The sequence below is a fragment of the Oncorhynchus mykiss genome, chromosome 31 (assembly GCF_013265735.2).
Source record: "Oncorhynchus mykiss isolate Arlee chromosome 31, USDA_OmykA_1.1, whole genome shotgun sequence".
Classification (NCBI taxonomy): Eukaryota; Metazoa; Chordata; class Actinopteri; order Salmoniformes; family Salmonidae; genus Oncorhynchus; species Oncorhynchus mykiss.
Window position 1 is genome coordinate 9223321 of NC_050571.1, and position 25971 is coordinate 9249291.

Consider the following 25971-nt stretch of genomic DNA (forward strand, 5'->3'; position numbering starts at 1 on the left):
TGAAAAGAGCTGATGTGAAATGATCTGATGTGATTGGTCAAAATACCAATTTGTGGAACAAATATCAGAAATGGGCTACCTGTGTAAACGCAGCCTGAGAGCTTTTTTTTGTTGGCTTTGTAATGTTTTCTCTTCTACGAAGGAGCAAGCCACCGTCTCGTGTAATCAGTGCACTTTTACATGGCTTCAAATATAGGAAGGCTATTGATGATGTGTTTAACGCAGTGATTCTGCTTCTGATATTCTCTAAAGCAAGTTTATGGAGACAGGCCTAAACAATTCGAAGGGAAAAAGGCGAATGGACTTTCAAAGTTATATTGTATTATTGTCATCTATCATACTGAACAAAAGTATAAACGCAACAATTTCAAAGATTTTGGCGAGTTACAGTTTATATATAAGGAAAACAGTCAATTTAAATAAATGATTTAGGCCCTAATCTATGGATTTCACATGACTGAGCATGGAAGTAGCAGACAGAAGTCACCTAAACAGTAATTTGCTAATAAAAGTCCTTGTCTGAGGAAGAAAAGTGTTAGCTGCCATTGACTTTTAATTTATGATAAACCTGGCCATGAAAATGTTTGGGGCTAGATAAATAATATATTATATTTCTATGATTTGGACTCCCGTAAAAATCTAGATATTTATATTATTTTGGTCTGTTTATTTGCATGTATTTAATGTTGGGATTTTATTGTGAAAGGAACTCCGTGCCCGCTGCTGTGCATCTCTTGGTGCTGAGTAGCCGATGCATACTTGTCAAATTAGCTTCGTTGAACGAGCTCGCTGTTCAGGGACGTCTCTGGCAGAAGACTGCTGTGATCGTGGCAGACGAGGACCGGAGCTTAGTAAGTGGCTGGATACCCTTTAAAACACATGTTTCCACATGTTGGAATTTGATACCACTTATTCTGGAGTCGTGCATCTGGTTTGAATGGTTAACAGGGAACGGAGGGATAGTCCTACTGCCTGCCTGCCTAGTGGGCAACTAGATGACTGAATCTGAGGATGTGGCAGGCAGAACGCTAGGGCTGTAGTTGAAACAGGCACGCACAGCTGGGCTGAAACATATGTTTTGAATAATAGGCTATTAGTGGAGATATTTCATTTCTTTAGGCGTTTGCACGGTGTTGGACGTTGGCTTGGTATCCAGATGTAACGGTCTACATGCAGTGGTTAGCTTCGGATCAAGCTGGTCTGCTTCGGTTGATCAATTTATCCGATCCAGCCAATGGTAGTATTGTTCGCCCGGATCCATTTGCAAGGTCGGTTCATCTGACAAAATGGTGAGAATTATCGTAGGCTATATTTCACTGAGCCTCTCTCAAACCAGAGCTGGCCGGTTCTTGCACAGTGTGATGCAGCTGTGTGGCTATGCTTTTGGAACAACCATTGTAGCATAAGAAAAACGTTACAATGTAGTTAATATGGGTTAACATGTAGCCATGGAGGCCAGTGATTTGGTTAAAACGTGGGGCTGGAAGAGAGGTCTTTAGATCAGAGGCCACCTAACGTAGCAGGCGTTAAGAGAAACCGCCCCTTGTCAGAGTTCAGATTTTGTAGTGGCATAACAAATATGATCAAATCAACACTGCCTTTGTATTAGGCCTTCAGCCTATCGTTGCATAGGATTTCACCCACAGGAAGTCTGAATGGTTGACATTTTGTCAGAGGAAGTTAGATTTATAACAACTGTTGTTGTTTGTAAGTGACCGACAAGTCATATTTGCAACAGATTGATGTGTGTGTGTGTGTGTGTAACGGGTTACAGACAGAGACATGCGTTTCAAAATGTCCCCCGTTACATCTGCAGCAAGCTGGAACTGGATGGATACAACACCTGATACATTGTAACAACGGGTTAATATAATCTAGTTCAGACTGGGTTACATTGTAACAAGGGTTAATATAATCTAGTTCAGACTGGGTTACATTGTAACAATGGGTTAATAGAATCTAGTTCAGACTGGGTTACATTGTAACAACGGGTTAATATAATCTAGTTCAGACTGGGTTACATTGTAACAACGGATTAATATAATCTAGTTCAGACTGGGTTACATTGTAACAAGGGTTAATATAATCTAGTTCAGACTGGGTTACATTGTAACAACGGGTTAATATAATCTAGTTCAGACTGGGTTACATTGTAACAACGGGTTAATATAATCTAGTCCAGACTGGGTTACATTGTAACAAGGGTTAATATAATCTAGTTCAGACTGGGTTACATTGTAACAACGGATTAATATAATCTAGTCCAGACTGGGTTACATTGTAACAAGGGTTAATATAATCTAGTTCAGACTGGGTTACATTGTAACAAGGGTTAATATAATCTAGTCCAGACTGGGTTACATTGTAACAACGGGTTAATATAATCTAGTTCAGACTGGGTTACATTGTAACAACAGGTTAATAGAATCTAGTCCAGACTGGGTTACATTGTAACAACGGGTTAATAGAATCTAGTCCAGACTGGGTTACATTGTAACAACAGGTTAATAGAATCTAGTTCAGACTGGGTTACATTGTAACAACGGGTTAATATAATCTAGTTCAGACTGGGTTACATTGTAACAACGGGTTAATATAATCTAGTTCAGACTGGGTTACATTGTAACAACGGGTTAATATAATCTAGTTCAGACTGGGTTACATTGTAACAACGGGTTAATATAATCTAGTTCAGACTGGGTTACATTGTAACAAGGGTTAATATAATCTAGTTCAGACTGGGTTACATTGTAACAACGGATTAATATAATCTAGTTCAGACTGGGTTACATTGTAACAACGGGTTAATAGAATCTAGTTCAGACTGGGTTACATTGTAACAACGGGTTAATATAATCTAGTTCAGACTGGGTTACATTGTAACAACGGGTTAATAGAATCTAGTTCAGACTGGGTTACATTGTAACAACAGGTTAATATAATCTATTTCAGACTGGGTTACATTGTAACAACGGGTTAATAGAATCCAGTTCAGACTGGGTTACATTGTATCTTGGGAATGTCGTGATTATTTCACCTCTCTGTGATTTTAAAAAACAACAACATTACCTAAATTTGATAGGAAAGGGGAAAAATGCAGTAGCATGGCAAAGTGCAGACGTTCTGTCACACTACATGAAGCCATACTGGCTGCTAGACAAGGTGCCTTGTCTAGGTTATGAGATATTATTTTAACACAGCATAATGTAGTTTCAATTAGACTAAACTGTTTTATTGACATGCCCATATAAATATAGCCTATGTTGATTAGGCCTAATTAATTTAGAATGAAGATGAGCGATAGCCTATCTACGTGCCCATGACTAGGCTGTTTCAATTCATCCATTCTTTGACCCCATAGAGAGAGAGAGCGAGAGAAAGGGGTAGGAGGGTAGGGTGGTGGGTTTGGGGCTTTTGAAGAGACGCCTCGACCCCGGTCACTGGGGGGTGGGGTGGGGGGGGGTTATGAGGTTCAGTACAATTTAGCTCTTCAAAACCCGTGTCAGGTCAGCCAGGCCTGTTTCCATAGCAACATTCTACTGGATCAGTTGTCCTGTTAAATTAATCTCAAGAAGAATTTATCACAGTGTGTTCTGGGTTTTTCATTCCTCTCAAGGGACAGCAATTGTGACATGATTTTGTGGTAACATAAGAGACGTTACCTAGAAAGGAGTGATTTCTGGCTGATGTGTAAGTGATATAGAGTGAGTGATTTCTGGCTGATGTGTAAGTGATATAGAGTGAGTGATTTCTGGCTGATGTGTAAGTGATATAGAGTGAGTGATTTCTGGCTGATGTGTAAGTGATATACAGTGAGTGATTTCTGGCTGATGTGTAAGTGATATAGAGTGAGTGATTTCTGGCTGATGTGTAAGTGATATACAGTGAGTGATTTCTGGCTGATGTGTAAGTGATATAGAGTGAGTGATTTCTGGCTGATGTGTAAGTGATATACAGTGAGTGATTTCTGGCTGATGTGTAAGTGATATAGAGTGAGTGATTTCTGGCTGATGTGTAAGTGATATACAGTGAGTGATTTCTGGCTGATGTGTAAGTGATATACAGTGAGTGATTTCTGGCTGATGTGTAAGTGATATACAGTGAGTGATTTCTGGCTGATGTGTAAGTGATATACAGTGAGTGATTTCTGGCTGATGTGTAAGTGATATACAGTGAGTGATTTCTGGCTGATGTGTAAGTGATATACAGTGAGTGATTTCTGGCTGATGTGTAAGTAGTATTCAGAGCCCTTTCCCTTGATTTTTTTTGCAAAAATGTCTAAAAACCAGTTTTTCCTCTAGTCTCAGAATGAAATAGAATAACTGGAATGTTGTTTCAGGGTTAGTTTGCTCCCAGGTAATACAACAGTCAAGCCCTTTTGTTTAGCTTTTATTCCCCTTGTTTCTAAGTCTAGGACTGGGGACCCAGATGAAATTGACTTAATGCTGTTTAGAACTATTCCTGTGAGTGCCACACTTTGTGGGAACTAATCTTGTGGGAACTAATCTTGTGGAAACTAATCTTGTGGGAAGAAACTTAACACTGGGACACCTTATTACAATTTTCCCAAAGCTTTTATTCAGGAGGATGTTATGAATTTCACCTCCTCTGACAGTAGCTAGGCTAATTTATGAATTTTAGTCGAGCGCTGGTAGATAAATCATCTGGGACAATAAAACAATAAAACAAAATAAATGATCTTTGCTATTACAATGTTGGTGTGTTCTTTCAGATAACCATGACGACAGAAATCTCCACCTCCATAAACATCAAGGAGCCTCGATGGGACCAAGGGACGTTTATGGGCCGGGCCAAACACTTCTTCACCGTTACCGACCCCCGCAACGTCCTGCTCACCAACGAACAACTAGAGAATGCACACAAAGTCATCAGTGACTACCGGTAGTGTATTCTGAGCCTGGTTCTCCTTAGTTCTCCTTGGTTCTGGTTCTTCCTGGTTCTCCCTAGTTAACATGGGTTCTGGTTCCTCTTGGTTCTCCCTAGTTCACATTGGTTCTGGTTCTCCCTAGTTCACATTGGTTCTGGTTCTTCTTGGTTCTCCTTAGTTGTCCTTGGTCCTGGTTCCTCCTGGTTCTCCCTAGTTGTCCTTGGTTCTGGTTCCTCCTGGTTCTCCCTAGTTGTCCTTGGTTCTGGTTCTCCCTAGTTGTCCTTGGTTCTGGTTCCTCCTGGTTGTCCCTAGTTCTCATTAGTTCTGGTTCCTCCTGGCTGTCCCTAGTTCTCGTTGGTTCTGGTTCATCCTGGTTGTGCCTAGTTCTCGTTGGTTCTGGTTCCTTTTGGTTTTCTCTAGTTCTCCTGGGTTCTGGTTTCTCCTGGGATCTGGTTCCTCCTGGTTTTGCTGTTTGGAAACAACCTTTAACTGAGCTGAGAGCAACTGATAGAATTGACTTCCGGCATATTGGCATAAATCTAGGATCAGTTTACCCTTAATTAACTATTGATGAACCAGAAAGACAACACATGGTTGCATTCTATGATGCAACATTGAATACACAGAGCAATGTTGCTAGGTAAGAGATTGAAGGCTTCTACACTGTTACATTTGGGACAATGTTTATCAAATACAGGTTGTGTGCAACGAACAGGGTTTTGTTTAAACTTGTATTGCTACTAAGTAAACAGGCTCAGCTAATCACTTGTTATTTGTCTTTGAATCCCCCCCCCCCCCCCCTTCTCTCCCAGGCAAGGTGTGATGTCCCCCGGGCTGACAGAGGACGAGCTATGGCGAGCCAAGTATATCTTTGACTCAGCCTTCCACCCAGACACTGGAGAGAAGATGATCCTGATTGGCCGCATGTCTGCTCAGGTCCCCATGAACATGACCATCACTGGCTGTATGATGACCTTCTACAAGTGAGCAGCAGTGTTCTATTAAAATGATAGTGTTATACGGCTGTCCTATTAGAATGGCAGTGTTACACGACTGTCCTATTACAATGGCAGTGTTATACAACTGTCCTATTAGAATGACAGTGTTATACGACTGTCCTATTAGAATGGCAGTGTTACACGACTGTCCTATTAGAATGACAGTGTTACACGACTGTCCTATTAAAATGATAGTGTTATACGACTGTCCTATTAGAATGGCAGTGTTACACGACTGTCCTATTAGAATGGCAGTGTTACACGACTGTCCTATTAGAATGACAGTGTTACACGACTGTCCTATTAAAATGATAGTGTTATACGACTGTCCTATTAGAATGGCAGTGTTACACGACTGTCCTATTAGAATGGCAGTGTTATACGACTGTCCTATTAGAATGGCAGTGTTATACGACTGTCCTATTAGAATGACAGTGTTACACGACTGTCCTATTACAATGGCAGTGTTATACGACTGTCCTATTAGAATGACAGTGTTATACAACTGTCCTATTAGAATGGCAGTGTTACACGACTGTCCTATTAGAATGACAGTGTTACACGACTGTCCTATTAAAATGATAGTGTTATACGACTGTCCTATTAGAATGGCAGTGTTACACGACTGTCCTATTAGAATGGCAGTGTTACACGACTGTCCTATTAGAATGGCAGTGTTACACGACTGTCCTATTAGAATGGCAGTGTTACACGACTGTCCTATTAGAATGGCAGTGTTACACGACTGTCCTATTAGAATGGCAGTATTACGCGACTGTCCTATTAGAATGGCAGTGTTACACAACTGTCCTATTAGAATGGCAGTGTTACACGACTGTCCTATTAGAATGGCAGTGTTATACGACTGTCCTATTAGAATGGCAGTGTTACACGACTGTCCTATTAAAATGGCAGTGTTACACGACTGTCCTATTAGAATAGCAGTGTTACACGACTGTCCTATTAGAATGACAGTGTTATACGACTGTCCTATTAGAATGGCAGTGTTATACGACTGTCCTATTAGAATGATAGTGTTATACGACTGTCCTATTAGAATGGCAGTGTTACACGACTGTCCTATTAGAATGACAGTGTTACACGACTGTCCTATTAGAATGACAGTGTTACACGACTGTCCTATTAGAATGACAGTGTTACACGACTGTCCTATTAGAATGACAGTGTTATACGACTGTCCTATTAGAATGGCAGTGTTACGTGACTGCCCTATTAGAATGGCAGTGTTACGTGACTGTCCTATTAGAATGACAGTGTTACCCGACTGTCCTATTAGAATGACAGTGTTACACAACTGTCCTATTAGAATGTATTAGAATGACAGTGTTATACGACTGTCCTATTAGAATGGCAGTGTTACACGACTGTCCTATTAGAATGGCAGTGTTACAAGACTGTCCTATTAGAATGACAGTGTTACACGACTGTCCTATTAGAATGACAGTGTTATACGACTGTCCTATTAGAATGACAGTGTTATACGACTGTCCTATTAGAATGACAGTGTTATACGACTGTCCTATTAAAATGGCAGTGTTATGCGACTGTCCTATTAGAATGGCAGTGTTACGCGACTGTCCTATTAGAATGACAGTGTTACACGACTGTCCTATTAGAATGACAGTGTTACACGACTGTCCTATTAGAATGACCGTGTTACACGACTGTCCTATTAGAATGACAGTGTTACACGACTGTCCTATTAGAATGACAGTGTTACACGACTGTCCTATTAGAATAGCAGTGTTACACAACTGTCCTATTAGAATGACAGTGTTATACGACTGTCCTATTAGAATGGCAGTGTTATACGACTGTCCTATTATAATGATAGTGTTATACGACTGTCCTATTAGAATGGCAGTGTTACACGACTGTCCTGTTAGAATGACAGTGTTACACGACTGTCCTATTAGAATGACAGTGTTACACGACTGTCCTATTAGAATGACAGTGTTATACGACTGTCCTATTAGAATGGCAGTGTTACGTGACTGCCCTATTAGAATGGCAGTGTTACGTGACTGTCCTATTAGAATGACAGTGTTACCCGACTGTCCTATTAGAATGACAGTGTTACACAACTGTCCTATTAGAATGACAGTGTTATACGACTGTCCTATTAGAATGGCAGTGTTACACGACTGTCCTATTAGAATGGCAGTGTTACAAGACTGTCCTATTAGAATGACAGTGTTACACGACTGTCCTATTAGAATGACAGTGTTATACGACTGTCCTATTAGAATGACAGTGTTATACGACTGTCCTATTAGAATGACAGTGTTGTACGACTGTCCTATTAAAATGGCAGTGTTATGCGACTGTCCTATTAGAATGGCAGTGTTACGCGACTGTCCTATTAGAATGACAGTGTTACACGACTGTCCTATTAGAATGACAGTGTTACACGACTGTCCTATTAGAATGACCGTGTTACACGACTGTCCTATTAGAATGACAGTGTTACACGACTGTCCTATTAGAATGACAGTGTTACACGACTGTCCTATTAGAATGACAGTGTTATACGACTGTCCTATTAGAATGACAGTGTTACCCGACTGTCCTATTAGAATGACAGTGTTACCCGACTGTCCTATTAAAATGATAGTGTTATACGACTGTCCTATTAGAATGGCAGTGTTACACGACTGTCCTATTAGAATGGCAGTGTTACAAGACTGTCCTATTAGAATGACAGTGTTACACGACTGTCAAATTAGAATGACAGTGTTACAAGACTGTCCTATTAGAATGACAGTGTTACACGACTGTCAAATTAGAATGACAGTGTTATACGCCTGTCCTATTAGAATGACAGTGTTATACGACTGTCCTATTAGAATTGCAGTGTTACACGACTGTCCTATTAGAATGACAGTGTTATAACAAGACACTTCAATTGCCATATACAGTGTTGAAACAATGTGCAAATAGTTCAAGTATAAAAGGGAAAATAAATAAGCATAAATATAGGTAAATATAGGTATATAGGTAAATAAATATATTCTTCAGTTACATTGAGCTCATTTCTGACGTCCTTCTTTTCCATAGTGTATTTCTGTTTGAGTGATTCACCATAGTGAAGGCGTTGACTCAGGTTTTCTGTATTGTTTGAGTGATTCACCATAGTGAAGGCGTTGACTCAAGTTTTCTGTATTGTTTGAGTGATTCACCATAGTGAAGGCGTTGACTCAGGTTTTCTGTATTGTTTGAGTGATTCACCATAGTGAAGGCGTTGACTCAGGTTTTCTGTATTGTTTTAGTGATTCACCATAGTGAAGGCGTTGACTCAGGTTTTCTGTATTGTTTGAGTGATTCACCATAGTGAAGGCGTTGACTCAGGTTTTCTGTATTGTTTTAGTGATTCACCATAGTGAAGGCGTTGACTCAGGTTTTCTGTATTGTTTGAGTGATTCACCATAGTGAAGGCGTTGACTCAGGTTTTCTGTATTGTTTGAGTGATTCACCATAGTGAAGGCGTTGACTCAGGTTTTCTGTATTGTTTGAGTGATTCACCATAGTGAAGGCGTTGACTCAGGTTTTCTGTATTGTTTGAGTGATTCACCATAGTGAAGGCGTTGACTCAGGTTTTCTGTATTGTTTGAGTGATTCACCATAGTGAAGGCGTTGACTCAGGTTTTCTGTATTGTTTGAGTGATTCACCATAGTGAAGGCGTTGACTCAGGTTTTCTGTATTGTTTTTGTGATTCACCATAGTGAAGGCGTTGACTCAGGTTTTCTGTATTGTTTGAGTGATTCACCATAGTGAAGGCGTTGACTCAGGTTTTCTGTATTGTTTTAGTGATTCACCATAGTGAAGGCGTTGACTCAGGTTTTCTGTATTGTTTTTGTGATTCACCATAGTGAAGGCGTTGACTCAGGTTTTCTGGGTCTCTGTTTTTGGTTGGATAGGTTTCTCAATTTCTTTCTTAGGTTTTTGCATTCTTCATCAAACCATTTGTTATTATTGTTAATTTTCTTAGGTTGTCTGCTTGATATTTTTTAGATTTGATAGGGAAGTGATTTGCTGTGATCTGATAGTGTCAGTGGACTGACTGTGAACTCTGTAAGAGACTCTGGGTTGAGGTTAGCGATGAAGTAATCTACAGTAGTTTTTTAATCTTTATTTAACTAGGCAAGTCAGTTAAGATCAAATTCTTATTTACAATGACGGCCTACACCAGCCAAAGCCGGACGACTCTGGGACAATTCTGCGCCGCCCAATGGGACTCCCAATCAAGGCCGGTTGTGATACAGCCTGGAATCAAACCAGGGTGTCTGTAGTGACGCCTCAAGCACTGAGATGCAGTGCCTTAGACCGCTGCACCACTCGGGAGCCCAGTACTACTGCCAAGGGATGAGCTGTAGGTGTAGGTACTATAGGAGTCTCCTCGAAGCCTACCATTGACAATGTACAGACCCAGCGTGCGACAGAGCTGCAGGAATGGTGACCCATTTTTGTTGGTTGTTTTGTCATAGTTGTGTCTAGGGCGGCATCTTTTAAAGGAGGGAACACTGTCACCTCCAGGTAGGTGTTTGTCCCCCTGTGTGCTGAGGGTGTCAGGTTATTGTCCAGTTCTGGCATTTAGGTCACCACAGACTAGTACATGTTCCTGGGCCTGGAAATGGTTGGTCTCCCCCTCTAGGATGGAGAAGCTGTCTTCATTAAAGTATGGGGAATCTATTGGGGGGATATAGGTGGCACACATGAGGACATTTTTATCTGAGATCATTTCCTTATTCATTTCTAGCCAGATGTATAATGTTCTTGTTTTGACTAATATACTAGAGTGGGTTAGGTCTGCTCTATATTAAATTAGCATACCACCTGAGTCTCTACCCTGTTTCACACCTGGTAGTTTGGTGGATGGGACTACCAGCTCTCTGTAACCTAGAGGGCAACCAGTGAGTTCATCTCCTCTACATCATGTTTCTTGTAGGATGACAATGTCTGTATTTCTAATTTCTTAGTTGAAGTCTTGTTCCTGCTCTTTAGGCCAAAGGCAGATGACCTCAGACCTTGTATATTCCAGGATTTTATAGTAAAAGCTTTGTGTTCCATAAGCCCCCCCCCCCCCTCTGAGGACAACTCCAGCTGTAGTCTAATTGAAGTCTCTCTCTCTCCTCAGGACAACTCCAGCTATAGTCTAATTGAAGCCTCTCTCTCCCTCTCCTCAGGACAACTCCAGCTGTTGTCTAATTGAAGCCTCTCTCTCTCCTCAGGACAACTCCAGCTGTAGTCTAATTGAAGTCTCTCTCTCCTCAGGACAACTCCAGCTGTAGTCTAATTGAAGTGTCCTCTCTCTCTCTCTCTCTCTCTCCTCAGGACAAATCCAGCTGTAGTCTAATTGAAGTCTCTCTCTCTCCTCAGGACAACTCCAGCTGTAGTCTTATGGCAGTGGATCAATCAGTCCTTCAATGCAATAGTCAACTACACCAATAGGAGTGGAGATGCTCCTCTCTCAGTCAAGTAAGTTGGTTTTATAGTTTCTATATCAGGGATATTCAACTACTTTTATATTCTTACAGGGGCCAGATGTGTAAAAAAAAGAAAGAAAAAAAGAGTTTGATTGCAGGGGGGCCAGACATTTTCCATGTGTAATTATTATTCTGTGTATATATATATATATATATATATATATATATATAAAAAGCCATACACACACCAATAAATGACTTGTCTTAAAATGAAATGTTCTCAACCAGCTGGAGTCGAGGTGGCAACCAAAACATTTGATAATCATTGAAAAGGAAACAACGCCCGCTCACCTTTTTTTATTTGTCTTAAATGTCTCTTAAAAGTAATTAGGTCATTTGGAAATCGTCTGAAAACGGAGCATCTCAGTAATTTAATACAACGATACACTACATGACCAAAAGTATATGGACACCTGCTCGTTGAACATTGGCATCAATATGGCCTTAGATGTTCCCACTTCCCAATAACAGTACGCCTATTTCACCGGAGCTCTAGCAGGGCAGGTCATTTTACAAAATGACTTATTGGAAAGTTGGCATCCTATGACAGTGCCATGTTGAAAGCCATTGTGCTCTTCACTCTACTGCCAATGTTTATCTATGGAGATTGCATGGCTGGGTGCTTGATTTTATACACCTGTCAGCCGACTCAACTAATTTGAAGGGGTGTCCACATACTTTTGTAGCTTAAATTGTTCAAACGATAGAGCCAAATTCATATGAAGAAAAAAATCAACCTGCCACATAGGCACTAGAAACCACACTATAGACAACCCCCGTAGTGATAGAAACCACACTATAGACAACCCCCGTAGTCATAGAAACCACACTATAGACAACCACCGTAGTCATAGAAACCACACTATAGACAACCACCGTAGTCATAGAAACCACACTATAGACAACCACCGTAGTCATAGAAACCACACTATAGACAACCACCATAGTCATAGAAACCACCGTAGTCATAGAAACCACACTATAGACAACCACCGTAGTTCTTGTCATTTTGACCCGGAACGTCGGATTCTGACGGGGATTTATTTTCAGATCTTTTGTTAATGATGAGAATTGATCAAAGGGCCAGTCTAAATGAATAAACGGGCCGAATCTGGCCACCAGTTGAACAGCCCTGTTCTATATCATTTTTGTTAGCTGATGTTGCTCTGGTAGTTTTTTTGTCTTGTGTGTTTCTGATACCTATTAACCCTGTAATATTTTGTGGTTTGGATAATATGACTATGTGAATTTCTGAATGCGTCTCTCGTTTGCAGTCAGCTTGGCACAGCCTATGTATCTGCTACCACAGGGGCAGTAGCCACGGCTCTAGGACTAAATGCACTAACAAAGGTATTAACCCACTGAAACCCTGTTCTCATTCATTCATTTACCATCAACCACATCGCACGGGAGTGTTATCAAACGTAGCTACTCACAAGTCATATCATGAGTAGTTATCATGTCCGAAATAGTGAATAGAAGTGACTAGTAACCCCGAATAGAAGTAGTCTACACATTTTGCCTGCTGCCTGCTTTGCTGGTTTGTCAATGTGTTGAAAGAGAGAGAGAAAATGTTGTGTATTCCATACGGTATTCCCACTGTGGAAACAAATGTCGCTCATCATAACCATCATGACATACACAAAGAGCTTTTAAAGCTTTGGAAAAATATTAGAATGTATAGATCAATTCAACTCCTGTCTGTCTATTTAACTCCAACCTTTTGTTGTCGTCCAGCACATATCTCCCCTCGTAGGAAGGTTAGTTCCCTTCGCCGCTGTTGCTGCTGCGAACTGCATCAACATCCCTCTCATGAGGCAACGGTGAGACCAACTAGCCTGTACCACCTTCTGTTTGAAAATATGTCTTCAGCATTTTAAGTGTTTTTCTTCTCAATTCTCTACTAATATGTAGTTTTAAATGTTGATTAGATTACTACAATGCTCAATTCTCTACTAATATGTAGTTTTAAATGTTGATTAGATTACTACAATGCTCAATTCTCTACTAATATGTAGTTTTAAATGTTGATTAGATTACTACAATGCTCAATTCTCTACTAATATGTAGTTTTAAATGTTAATTAGATTACTACAATGCTCAATTCTCTACTAATATGTAGTTTTAAATGTTGATTAGATTACTACAATGCTCAATTCTCTACTAATATGTAGTTTTAAATGTTGATTAGATTACTACAATGCTCAATTCTCTACTAATATGTAGTTTTAAATGTTGATTAGATTACTACAATGCTCAATTCTCTACTAATATGTAGTTTTAAATGTTGATTAGATTACTACAATGCTCAATTCTCTACTAATATGTAGTTTTAAATGTTGATTAGATTACTACAATGCTCAATTCTCTACTAATATGTAGTTTTAAATGTTGATTAGATTACTACAATGCTCAATTCTCTACTAATATGTAGTTTTAAATGTTGATTAGATTACTACAATGCTCAATTCTCTACTAATATGTAGTTTTAAATGTTGATTAGATTACTACAATGCTCAATTCTCTACTAATATGTAGTTTTAAATGTTGATTAGATTACTACAATGCTCAATTCTCTACTAATATGTAGTTTTAAATGTTGATTAGATTACTACAATGCTCAATTCTCTACTAATATGTAGTTTTAAATGTTTTAAATGTTGATTAGATTACTACAATGCTCAATTCTCTACTAATATGTAGTTTTAAATGTTGATTAGATTACTACAATGCTCAATTCTCTACTAATATGTAGTGTTAAATGTTTTAAATGTTGATTAGATTACTACAATAATCAATTCTCTACTAATATGTAGTTTTAAATGTTGATTAGATTACTACAATGCTCAATTCTCTACTAATATGTAGTTTTAAATGTTGTTTAGATTACTACAATGCTCAATTCTCTACTAATATGTAGTTTTAAATGTTGTTTAGATTACTACAATGCTCAATTCTCTACTAATATGTAGTTTTAAATGTTTTAAATGTTGATTAGATTACTACAATGCTCAATTCTCTACTAATATGTAGTTTTAAATGTTGTTTAGATTACTACAATGCTCAATTCTCTACTAATATGTAGTTTTAAATGTTTTAAATGTTGATTAGATTACTACAATGCTCAATTCTCTACTAATATGTAGTTTTAAATGTTGTTTAGATTACTACAATGCTCAATTCTCTACTAATATGTAGTTTTAAATGTTTTAAATGTTGATTAGATTACTACAATGCTCAATTCTCTACTAATATGTAGTGTTAAATGTTGATTAGATTACTACAATAATCAATTCTCTACTAATATGTAGTTTTAAATGTTGATTAGATTACTACAATGCTCAATTCTCTACTAATATGTAGTTTTAAATGTTTTAAATGTTGATTAGATTACTACAATGCTCAATTCTCTACTAATATGTAGTTTTAAATGTTGTTTAGATTACTACAATGCTCAATTCTCTACTAATATGTAGTTTTAAATGTTGTTTAGATTACTACAATGCTCAATTCTCTACTAATATGTAGTTTTAAATGTTTTAAATGTTGATTAGATTACTACAATGCTCAATTCTCTACTAATATGTAGTTTTAAATGTTGTTTAGATTACTACAATGCTCAATTCTCTACTAATATGTAGTTTTAAATGTTGTTTAGATTACTACAATGCTCAATTCTCTACTAATATGTAGTTTTAAATGTTTTAAATGTTAATTAGATTACTACAATGCTCAATTCTCTACTAATATGTAGTTTTAAATGTTAATTAGATTACTACAATGCTCAATTCTCTACTAATATGTAGTTTTAAATGTTGTTTAGATTACTACAATGCTCAATTCTCTACTAATATGTAGTTTTAAATGTTGATTAGATTACTACAATGCTCAATTCTCTACTAATATGTAGTTTTAAATGTTGATTAGATTACTACAATGCTCAATTCTCTACTAATATGTAGTTTTAAATGTTGATTAGATTACTACAATGCTCAATTCTCTACTAATATGTAGTGTTAAATGTTTTAAATGTTGATTAGATTACTACAATAATCAATTATCTACTAATATGTAGTTTTAAATGTTGATTAGATTACTACAATGCTCAATTCTCTACTAATATGTAGTTTTAAATGTTGTTTAGATTACTACAATGCTCAATTCTCTACTAATATGTAGTTTTAAATGTTGTTTAGATTACTACAATGCTCAATTCTCTACTAATATGTAGTTTTAAATGTTTTAAATGTTGATTAGATTACTACAATGCTCAATTCTCTACTAATATGTAGTTTTAAATGTTGTTTAGATTACTACAATGCTCAATTCTCTACTAATATGTAGTTTTAAATGTTTTAAATGTTGATTAGATTACTACAATGCTCAATTCTCTACTAATATGTAGTTTTAAATGTTGTTTAGATTACTACAATGCTCAATTCTCTACTAATATGTAGTTTTAAATGTTGTTTAGATTACTACAATGCTCAATTCTCTACTAATATGTAGTTTTAAATGTTTTAAATGTTGATTAGATTACTACAATGCTCAATTCTCTACTAATATGTAGTTTTAAATGTTGTTTAGATTACTACAATGCTCAATTCTCTACTAATATGTAGTTTTAAATGTTTTAAATGTTAATTAGATTACTACAATGCTCAATTCTCTACTAATATGTAGTTTTAAATGTTGTTTAGATTACTACAATGCTCAATTCTCTACTAATATGTAGTTTTAAATGTTTTAAATGTTAATTAGATTACTACAATGCTCAATTCTCTACTAATATGTAGTTTTAAATGTTAATTAGATTACTACAATGCTCAATTCTCTACTAATATGTAGTTTTAAATGTTGTTTAGATTACTACAATGCTCAATTCTCTACTAATATGTAGTTTTAAATGTTGATTAGATTACTACAATGCTCAATTCTCTACTAATATGTAGTTTTAAATGTTGATTAGATTACTACAATGCTCAATTCTCTACTAATATGTAGTTTTAAATGTTTTAAATGTTGATTAGATTACTACAATGCTCAATTCTCTACTAATATGTAGTTTTAAATGTTGATTAGATTACTACAATGCTCAATTCTCTACTAATATGTAGTTTTAAATGTTGATTAGATTACTACAATGCTCAATTCTCTACTAATATGTAGTTTTAAATGTTGATTAGATTACTACAATGCTCAATTCTCTACTAATATGTAGTTTTAAATGTTTTAAATGTTGATTAGATTACTACAATGCTCAATTCTCTACTAATATGTAGTTTTAAATGTTTTAAATGTTGATTAGATTACTACAATGCTCAATTCTCTACTAATATGTAGTTTTAAATGTTGTTTAGATTACTACAATGCTCAATTCTCTACTAATATGTAGTTTTAAATGTTGATTAGATTACTACAATGCTCAATTCTCTACTAATATGTAGTTTTAAATGTTTTAAATGTTGATTAGATTACTACAATGCTCAATTCTCTACTAATATGTAGTTTTAAATGTTGATTAGATTACTACAATGCTCAATTCTCTACTAATATGTAGTTTTAAATGTTGATTAGATTACTACAATGCTCAATTCTCTACTAATATGTAGTTTTAAATGTTGATTAGATTACTACAATGCTCAATTCTCTACTAATATGTAGTTTTAAATGTTGATTAGATTACTACAATGCTCAATTCTCTACTAATATGTAGTTTTAAATGTTGATTAGATTACTACAATGCTCAATTCTCTACTAATATGTAGTTTTAAATGTTGATTAGATTACTACAATGCTCAATTCTCTACTAATATGTAGTTTTAAATGTTTTAAATGTTGATTAGATTACTACAATGCTCAATTCTCTACTAATATGTAGTTTTAAATGTTGATTAGATTACTACAATGCTCAATTCTCTACTAATATGTAGTTTTAAATGTTGATTAGATTACTACAATGCTCAATTCTCTACTAATATGTTGTTTTAAATGTTGATTAGATTACTACAATGCTCAATTCTCTACTAATATGTTGTTTTAAATGTTGATTAGATTACTACAATGCTCAATTCTCTCCTTTTTAATTTGTTTTTTTTCTATAGCCTATATCACTCATCGCTTATTTACATTTTTCTTTCCACAACTTGGACAAGAAAGGATCTTTATCATCAATGCCAGTTTCTATAAGGTCTTTCAACAGAAAGGATCTTTATCATCAATGCCAGTTTCTATAAGGTCTTTCAACAGAAAGGATCTTTATCATCAATGCCAGTTTCTATAAGGTCTTTCAACAGAAAGGATCTTTATCATCAATGCCAGTTTCTATAAGGTCTTTCAACAGAAAGGATCTTTATCATCAATGCCAGTTTCTATAAGGTCTTTCAACAGAAAGGGTCTTTATCATCAATGCCAGTTTCTACAAGGTCTTTCAACAGAAAGGATCTTTATCATCAATGCCAGTTTCTATAAGGTCTTTCAACAGTTTAATAGATGTTTACTTTTCTTCTTCAACTTTTGTCCAGGGAACTGAAACACGGCATTCCGATAACCGACGAGAACGATAACCGGTTAGGAGAGTCAACGACCGCCGCTAAGCAGGCTATCTCCCAGGTGGTGGTGTCTAGAATCCTCATGGCCTCTCCTGGAATGGGTACGTATTACATGATAGGCTTTAGAACCAATCTGGCAACCCATGCGATCTGTGACTCCAACCTGGCAACTCCATATGATACACTGGAAACGATAAAAGCTTGAAATCCACCATGTTGTCAGGTGAAAGATCATGTTTGTGTAGGTTGATTATGATGTATGAATAAACATTTATAAAGGATTAACATTTTATTTGACTATTCTGTTTTTTAGCTATCCCTCCATTTTTAATGAACACCTTGGAAAAGAAAGCCTTCCTGAAGGTATTATTCACATCATTTAGCATTTTGTTTGTTCATGTATGATCACATATTTACCTACTTTCTCGTATCCGTGACGGCAGTCAGCCTTACGTTCTCGTATCTGTGACGGCAGTCAGCCTTACTTTCTCGTATCCGTGACGGCAGTCAGCCTTACTTTCTCGTATCTGTGACGGCAGTCAGCCTTACTTTCTCGTATCCGTGACGGCAGTCAGCCTTACTCTCTCGTATCCGTGACGGCAGTCAGCCTTACGTTCTCGTATCCGTGACGGCAGTCAGCCTTACTCTCTCGTATCCGTGACGGCAGTCAGCCTTACTTTCTCGTATCTGTGACGGCAGTCAGCCTTACTTTCTCGTATCTGTGACGGCAGTCAGCCTTACTTTCTCGTATCTGTGACGGCAGTCAGCCTTACTCTCTCGTATCCGTGACGGCAGTCAGCCTTACTTTCTCGTATCCGTGACGGCAGTCAGCCTTACTTTCTCGTATCTGTGACGGCAGTCAGCCTTACTTTCTCGTATCTGTGACGGCAGTCAGCCTTACTCTCTCGTATCCGTGACGGCAGTCAGCCTTACTTTCTCGTATCCGTGACGGCAGTCAGCCTTACTTTCTCGTATCCGTGACGGCAGTCAGCCTTACCTTCTCGTATCCGTGACGGCAGTCAGCCTTACCTTCTCGTATCCGTGACGGCAGTCAGCCTTACTTTCTCGTATCCGTGACGGCAGTCAGCCTTACTTTCTCGTATCTGTGATGGCAGTCAGCCTTACTTTCTCGTATCCGTGACGGCAGTCAGCCTTACTTTCTCGTATCCGTGACGGCAGTCAGCCTTACTTTCTCGTATCCGTGACGGCAGTCAGCCTTACTTTCTCGTATCCGTGACGGCAGTCAGCCTTACCTTCTCGTATCCGTGACGGCAGTCAGCCTTACTTTCTCGTATCCGTGACGGCAGTCAGCATTACTTTCTCGTATCTGTGATGGCAGTCAGCCTTACTTTCTCGTATCCGTGACGGCAGTCAGCCTTACTTTCTCGTATCTGTGACGGCAGGCAGCCTTTTGATAAGTGGCTATACTAGAGACAGTGTATATATAATGGCCTGTCGCTGTGTTGTGTGAGCTTAACCCTAACCCTAGCCTAAACCCTAACCCTACCCCTAACCCTAGCCCTAGCCCTAACCCTAACCCAAGCCCTAGCCCTAGCCCTATCCCTAACCCTCCTTAGCAGTCTTCTAGACACGGTCAGCAGGCTAAGTCCAAATGCTCTATTTCCTCATCCTGATTCAAACTAACTGGATAGGTAGAAACAAAATGGTGCCTACTAAACTATAGCCCTCAGGCATATTGCCTATTGCACTCCAGCCCTTTCAGTGATCAGTCAGTGTGAGGAAATAGGACAGAACAGAGGAAGCCATTTCAGAGGAGTGGAATGTCTCCCTTTGTTTGTCTCATTGTGTTCTGGTCTTTTCAGAAGTTCCCGTGGATGAGTGCACCTATTCAAGTGGTCTTGGTGGGATTCTGGTAAGTGGCCAGCAATGGACTAATAAACCACCATTTGGACTGTTGATAAACAAACGCTGTGAAGAACCCGTAACATATACTGTAAACGCTATGAAGAACCCGTAACATATACTGTAAACGCTATGAAGAACCCGTAACATATACTGTAAACGCTGTGAAGAACCCGTAACATATACTGTAAACGCTATGAAGAACCCGTAACATATACTGTAAACGCTATGAAGAACCCGTAACATATACTGTAAACGCTGTGAAGAACCCGTAACATATACTGTAAACGCTGTGAAGCACCCGTAACATATACTGTAAACGCTGTGAAGAACCCGTAACATATACTGTAAACGCTATGAAGAACCCGTAACATATACTGTAAACGCTATGAAGAACCCGTAACATATACTGTAAACGCTATGAAGAACCCGTAACATATACTGTAAACGCTGTGAAGAACCCGTAACATATACTGTAAACGCTGTGAAGCACCCGTAACATATACTGTAAACGCTGTGAAGCACCCGTAACATATACTGTAAACGCTGTGAAGCACCCGTAACATATACTGTAAACGCTGTGAAGAACCCGTAACATATACTGTAAACGCTGTGAAGAACCCGTAACATATACTGTAAACGCTGTGAAGAACCCTTAACATATACTGTAAACGCTGTGAAGAACCCGTAACATATACTGTAAACGCTGTGAAGAACCCGTAACATATACTGTAAACGCTATGAAGAACCCGTAACATATACTGTAAACGCTATGAAGAACCCGTAACATATACTGTAAACGCTGTGAAGAACCCGTAACATATACTGTAAACGCTATGAAGAACCCGTAACATATACTGTAAACGCTATGAAGAACCCGTAACATATACTGTAAACGCTGTGAAGAACCCGTAACATATACTGTAAACGCTGTGAAGCACCCGTAACATATACTGTAAACGCTGTGAAGAACCCGTAACATATACTGTAAACGCTATGAAGAACCCGTAACATATACTGTAAACGCTATGAAGAACCCGTAACATATACTGTAAACGCTATGAAGAACCCGTAACATATACTGTAAACGCTGTGAAGAACCCGTAACATATACTGTAAACGCTGTGAAGCACCCGTAACATATACTGTAAACGCTGTGAAGCACCCGTAACATATACTGTAAACGCTGTGAAGCACCCGTAACATATACTGTAAACGCTGTGAAGAACCCGTAACATATACTGTAAACGCTGTGAAGAACCCGTAACATATACTGTAAACGCTGTGAAGAACCCTTAACATATACTGTAAACGCTGTGAAGAACCCGTAACATATACTGTAAACGCTGTGAAGAACCCGTAACATATACTGTAAACGCTATGAAGAACCCGTAACATATACTGTAAACGCTATGAAGAACCCGTAACATATACTGTAAACGCTGTGAAGCACCCGTAACATATACTGTAAACGCTGTGAAGAACCCGTAAAATATACTGTAAACGCTATGAAGAACCCGTAACATATACTGTAAACGCTGTGAAGAACCCGTAACATATACTGTAAACGCTATGAAGCACCCGTGACATATACTGTAAACGCTGTGAAGAACCCGTAACATATACTGTAAACGCTGTGAAGCACCCGTAACATATACTGTAAACGCTATGAAGAACCCGTAACATATACTGTAAACGCTGTGAAGAACCCGTAACATATACTGTAAACGCTGTGAAGAACCCGTAACATATACTGTAAACGCTATGAAGAACCCGTGACATATACTGTAAACGCTGTGAAGAACCCGTAACATATACTGTAAACGCTGTGAAGCACCCGTAACATATACTGTAAACGCTGTGAAGCACCCGTAACATATACTGTAAACACTATGAAGCACCCGTAACATATACTGTAAACGCTGTGAAGCACCCGTAACATATACTGTAAACGCTGTGAAGAACCCGTAACATATACTGTAAACGCTGTGAAGAACCCGTAACATATACTGTAAACGCTGTGAAGAACCCGTAACATATACTGTAAACGCTGTGAAGAACCCGTAACATATACTGTAAACGCTGTGAAGAACCCGTAACATATACTGTAAACGCTGTGAAGAACCCGTAACATATACTGTAAACGCTGTGAAGAACCCGTAACATATACTGTAAACGCTATGAAGAACCCGTAACATATACTGTAAACGCTGTGAAGAACCCGTAACATATACTGTAAACGCTATGAAGAACCCGTAACATATACTGTAAACGCTGTGAAGAACCCGTAACATATACTGTAAACGCTATGAAGAACCCGTAACATATACTGTAAACGCTGTGAAGAACCCGTAACATATACTGTAAACGCTGTGAAGCACCCGTGATATATACTGTAAACGCTGTGAAGAACCCGTAACATATACTGTAAACGCTGTGAAGCACCCGTAACATATACTGTAAACGCTATGAAGAACCCGTAACATATACTGTAAACGCTGTGAAGAACCCGTAACATATACTGTAAACGCTGTGAAGCACCCGTAACATATACTGTAAACGCTGTGAAGCACCCGTAACATATACTGTAAACGCTGTGAAGAACCCGTAACATATACTGTAAACGCTGTGAAGAACCCGTAACATATACTGTAAACGCTGTGAAGAACCCGTAACATATACTGTAAACGCTGTGAAGCACCCGTAACATATACTGTAAACGCTGTGAAGAACCCGTAACATATACTGTAAACGCTGTGAAGAACCCGTAACATATACTGTAAACGCTGTGAAGCACCCGTAACATATACTGTAAACGCTGTGAAGAACCCGTAACATATACTGTAAACGCTGTGAAGCACCCGTAACATATACTGTAAACGCTGTGAAGAACCCGTAACATATACTGTAAACGCTGTGAAGAACCCGTAACATATACTGTAAACGCTGTGAAGAACCCGTAACATATACTGTAAACGCTGTGAAGAACCCGTAACATATACTGTAAACGCTATGAAGCACCCGTAACATATACTGTAAACGCTGTGAAGAACCCGTAACATATACTGTAAACGCTGTGAAGAACCCGTAACATATACTGTAAACACTATGAAGAACCCGTAACATATACTGTAAACGCTGTGAAGAACCCGTAACATATACTGTAAACGCTGTGAAGCACCCGTGACATATACTGTAAACGCTGTGAAGCACCCGTAACATATACTGTAAACGCTGTGAAGAACCCGTAACATATACTGTAAACGCTGTGAAGAACCCGTAACATATACTGTAAACGCTGTGAAGAACCCGTAACATATACTGTAAACGCTGTGAAGCACCCGTAACATATACTGTAAACGCTGTGAAGAACCCGTAACATATACTGTAAACGCTGTGAAGAACCCGTAACATATACTGTAAACACTGTGAAGAACCCGTAACATATACTGTAAACGCTATGAAGAACCCGTAACATATACTGTAAACACTATGAAGAACCCGTAACATATACTGTAAACGCTGTGAAGAACCCGTAACATATACTGTAAACGCTGTGAAGCACCCGTAACATATACTGTAAACGCTATGAAGAACCCGTAACATATACTGTAAACGCTGTGAAGCACCCGTGATATATACTGTAAACGCTATGAAGAACCCGTAACATATACTGTAAACGCTGTGAAGCACCCGTAACATATACTGTAAACACTGTGAAGAACCCGTAACATATACTGTAAACGCTGTGAAGAACCCGTAACATATACTGTAAACACTGTGAAGCACCCGTAACATATACTGTAAACGCTGTGAAGAACCCGTAACATATACTGTAAACGCTGTGAAGAACCCGTAACATATACTGTAAACGCTGTGAAGAACCCGTAACATATACTGTAAACGCTGTGAAGCACCCGTAACATATACTGTAAACGCTGTGAAGCACCCGTAACATATACTGTAAACGCTATGAAGAACCCGTAACATATACTGTAAACGCTGTGAAGCACCCGTAACATATACTGTAAACGCTATGAAGAACCCGTAACATATACTGTAAACGCTATGAAGAACCCGTAACATATACTGTAAACGCTGTGAAGAACCCGTAACATATACTGTAAACGCTGTGAAGCACCCGTAACATATACTGTAAACGCTGTGAAGCACCCGTAACATATACTGTAAACGCTGTGAAGAACCCGTAACATATACTGTAAACGCTGTGAAGAACCCGTAACATATACTGTAAACGCTGTGAAGAACCCGTAACATATACTGTAAACGCTATGAAGAACCCGTAACATATACTGTAAACGCTGTGAAGCACCCGTAACATATACTGTAAACGCTGTGAAGAACCCGTAACATATACTGTAAACGCTGTGAAGCACCCGTGATATAACTATCACGTAAACATAAGTACAGTGTCGTTTAGATATCACAACAGCTGTTTTGAAGCAGCATTGTGTCTTGGGAAAGGGCCAGGAATTATAGCTGTGGTATCTAATCTACTGTCTAGTTCTATATAGTAGATGTGTTGCTGACCCTTATGTGTTGCTGACCCTTATGTGTTGCTGACCCTTATGTGTTGCTGACCCTGTTGCTGACCCTTATGTGTTGCTGACCCTTATGTGTTGCTAACCCTTGTGTTGCTGACCCTTATGTGTTGCTAACCCTTATGTGTTGCTAACACTTATGTGTTGCTGACCCTTATGTGTTGCTGACCCTTGTGTTGCTGACCCTTATGTGTTGCTGAACCTTATGTTGCTGACCCTTATGTGTTGCTGACCCTTATGCGTTGCTGACCCTGTTGCTGACCCTTATGCGTTGCTGACCCTGTTGCTGACCCTTATGTGTTGCTAACCCTTGTGTTGCTGACCCTTATGTGTTGCTAACCCTTATGTGTTGCTAACCCTTATGTGTTGCTGACCCTTATGTGTTGCTGACCCTTGTGTTGCTGACCCTTATGTGTTGCTGAACCTTGTGTTGCTGACCCTTATGTGTTGCTGACCCTTATGCGTTGCTGACCCTGTTGCTGACCCTTATGCGTTGCTGACCCTGTTGCTGACCCTTATGTGTTGCTGACCCTTATGTGTTGCTGACCCTAGTGTTGCTGACCCTTATGTGTTGCTGACCCTTGTGTTGCTGACCCTTATGTGTTGCTGACCCTTATGTGTTGCTGACCCTTATGTGTTGCTGACCCTTATGTTTTGCTGACCCTTATGTTTTGCTGACCCTTATGTTTTGCTGACCCTTATGTGTTGCTAACCCTTATGTGTTGCTTGTCTTTCAGCCTGGTGTTTGCCACTCCGCTGTGCTGTGCACTGTTCCCCCAGAAGAGGTGAGTTAATTATCATTGCTAGCTGTGTTGATCAGCTGTGTTGATCAGGAATGGTGCATAACTTTGTATTGTCTCCCCATCTCTCTTTTTCTTTCTGGCCATCGCTCGCTCTCGCATCTCTCTTGTCCCATCTCTCTTGTCCCATCTCTCTTGTCCCATCTCTCTCTCTCCAGCTCTATGTCAGTAAGCCGATTGGAGCCAGAGCTTCAGGAGAAGATCCGTGTGAGCCACCCCGGTGTGGAGAGGGTCTACTTCAATAAAGGACTATGAGTGTCCAGCCCAACAGTAGTGTTCCTCAGAGCAGCTCTACTGGCAGACACCACAACCCTCCTCATTTTGTGTGCCAAAGTTCACTTCTGCTTCTCATCCTCTCCTCTTTTCTGTCCTCTGCTCCTCAGACAGAATCCCTTGGTTCTCTCCCCTCTCCGTCTCCCTCCCCCCTCTCTCTCGTGCGGTCTCTCCCTCTCTCTTTCTTCTGTCTCTCTCTTTCTTCTCTCTCTCTTTCTTTCTTCTGTCTCCCTCTCTCTGTCTTCTCTCTTCTCACTGCTCTCTCTCCCTCCCCTCTGTCTCCGTCTTCTCTCTTCTCACTGCTCTCTCCCTCCTCCCCTCTGTCTACCTCTTCTCTCTCCCTCCTCCCCTCTGTCTCCCTCTCTTCATCTTCTCTCTCCCTCCTCCCCTCTGTCTACCTCTTCTCTCTCCCTCCTCCCCTATGTCTCCCTCTCTCCATCTTCTCTCTCCCTCCTCCCCTCTGTCTCCTTCAATCTTTTTGAGATGTTTGCCTTGTTGCTGTTATGTTGTGAAAGATATTGTCTCTCATTG

At 39.0% G+C, this 25971-nt stretch overlaps 1 protein-coding gene across 4 annotated transcripts; it reads left to right on the plus strand.

Moving 5' to 3' along the window:
- The first annotated feature begins 711 nt into the window (after positions 1 to 711).
- Positions 712 to 25646, plus strand: LOC110504533 (sideroflexin-1). 4 transcript variants are annotated; one of them, XM_036969896.1, is made up of 11 exons: positions 712 to 851; positions 4733 to 4902; positions 5701 to 5871; positions 11285 to 11383; positions 12666 to 12741; positions 13129 to 13214; positions 17916 to 18043; positions 18256 to 18305; positions 19766 to 19815; positions 25105 to 25152; positions 25326 to 25643. In XM_036969896.1, the coding sequence occupies exons 2-11, from the start codon at positions 4739 to 4741 to the stop codon at positions 25420 to 25422; spliced, it is 969 nt and encodes a 322-aa protein (XP_036825791.1). In that variant the 5' UTR covers positions 712 to 851; positions 4733 to 4738; the 3' UTR covers positions 25423 to 25643. The 4 variants fall into 4 exon arrangements, with proteins under 4 accessions (XP_036825791.1, XP_036825793.1, XP_036825792.1 ...); XM_036969897.1 differs by lacking the exon at positions 712 to 851 and adding an exon at positions 972 to 1268 and having other exon boundaries at positions 25326 to 25645; XM_036969895.1 differs by lacking the exon at positions 712 to 851 and adding an exon at positions 973 to 1289 and having other exon boundaries at positions 25326 to 25645.
- The last annotated feature ends 325 nt before the right edge of the window (positions 25647 to 25971 follow it).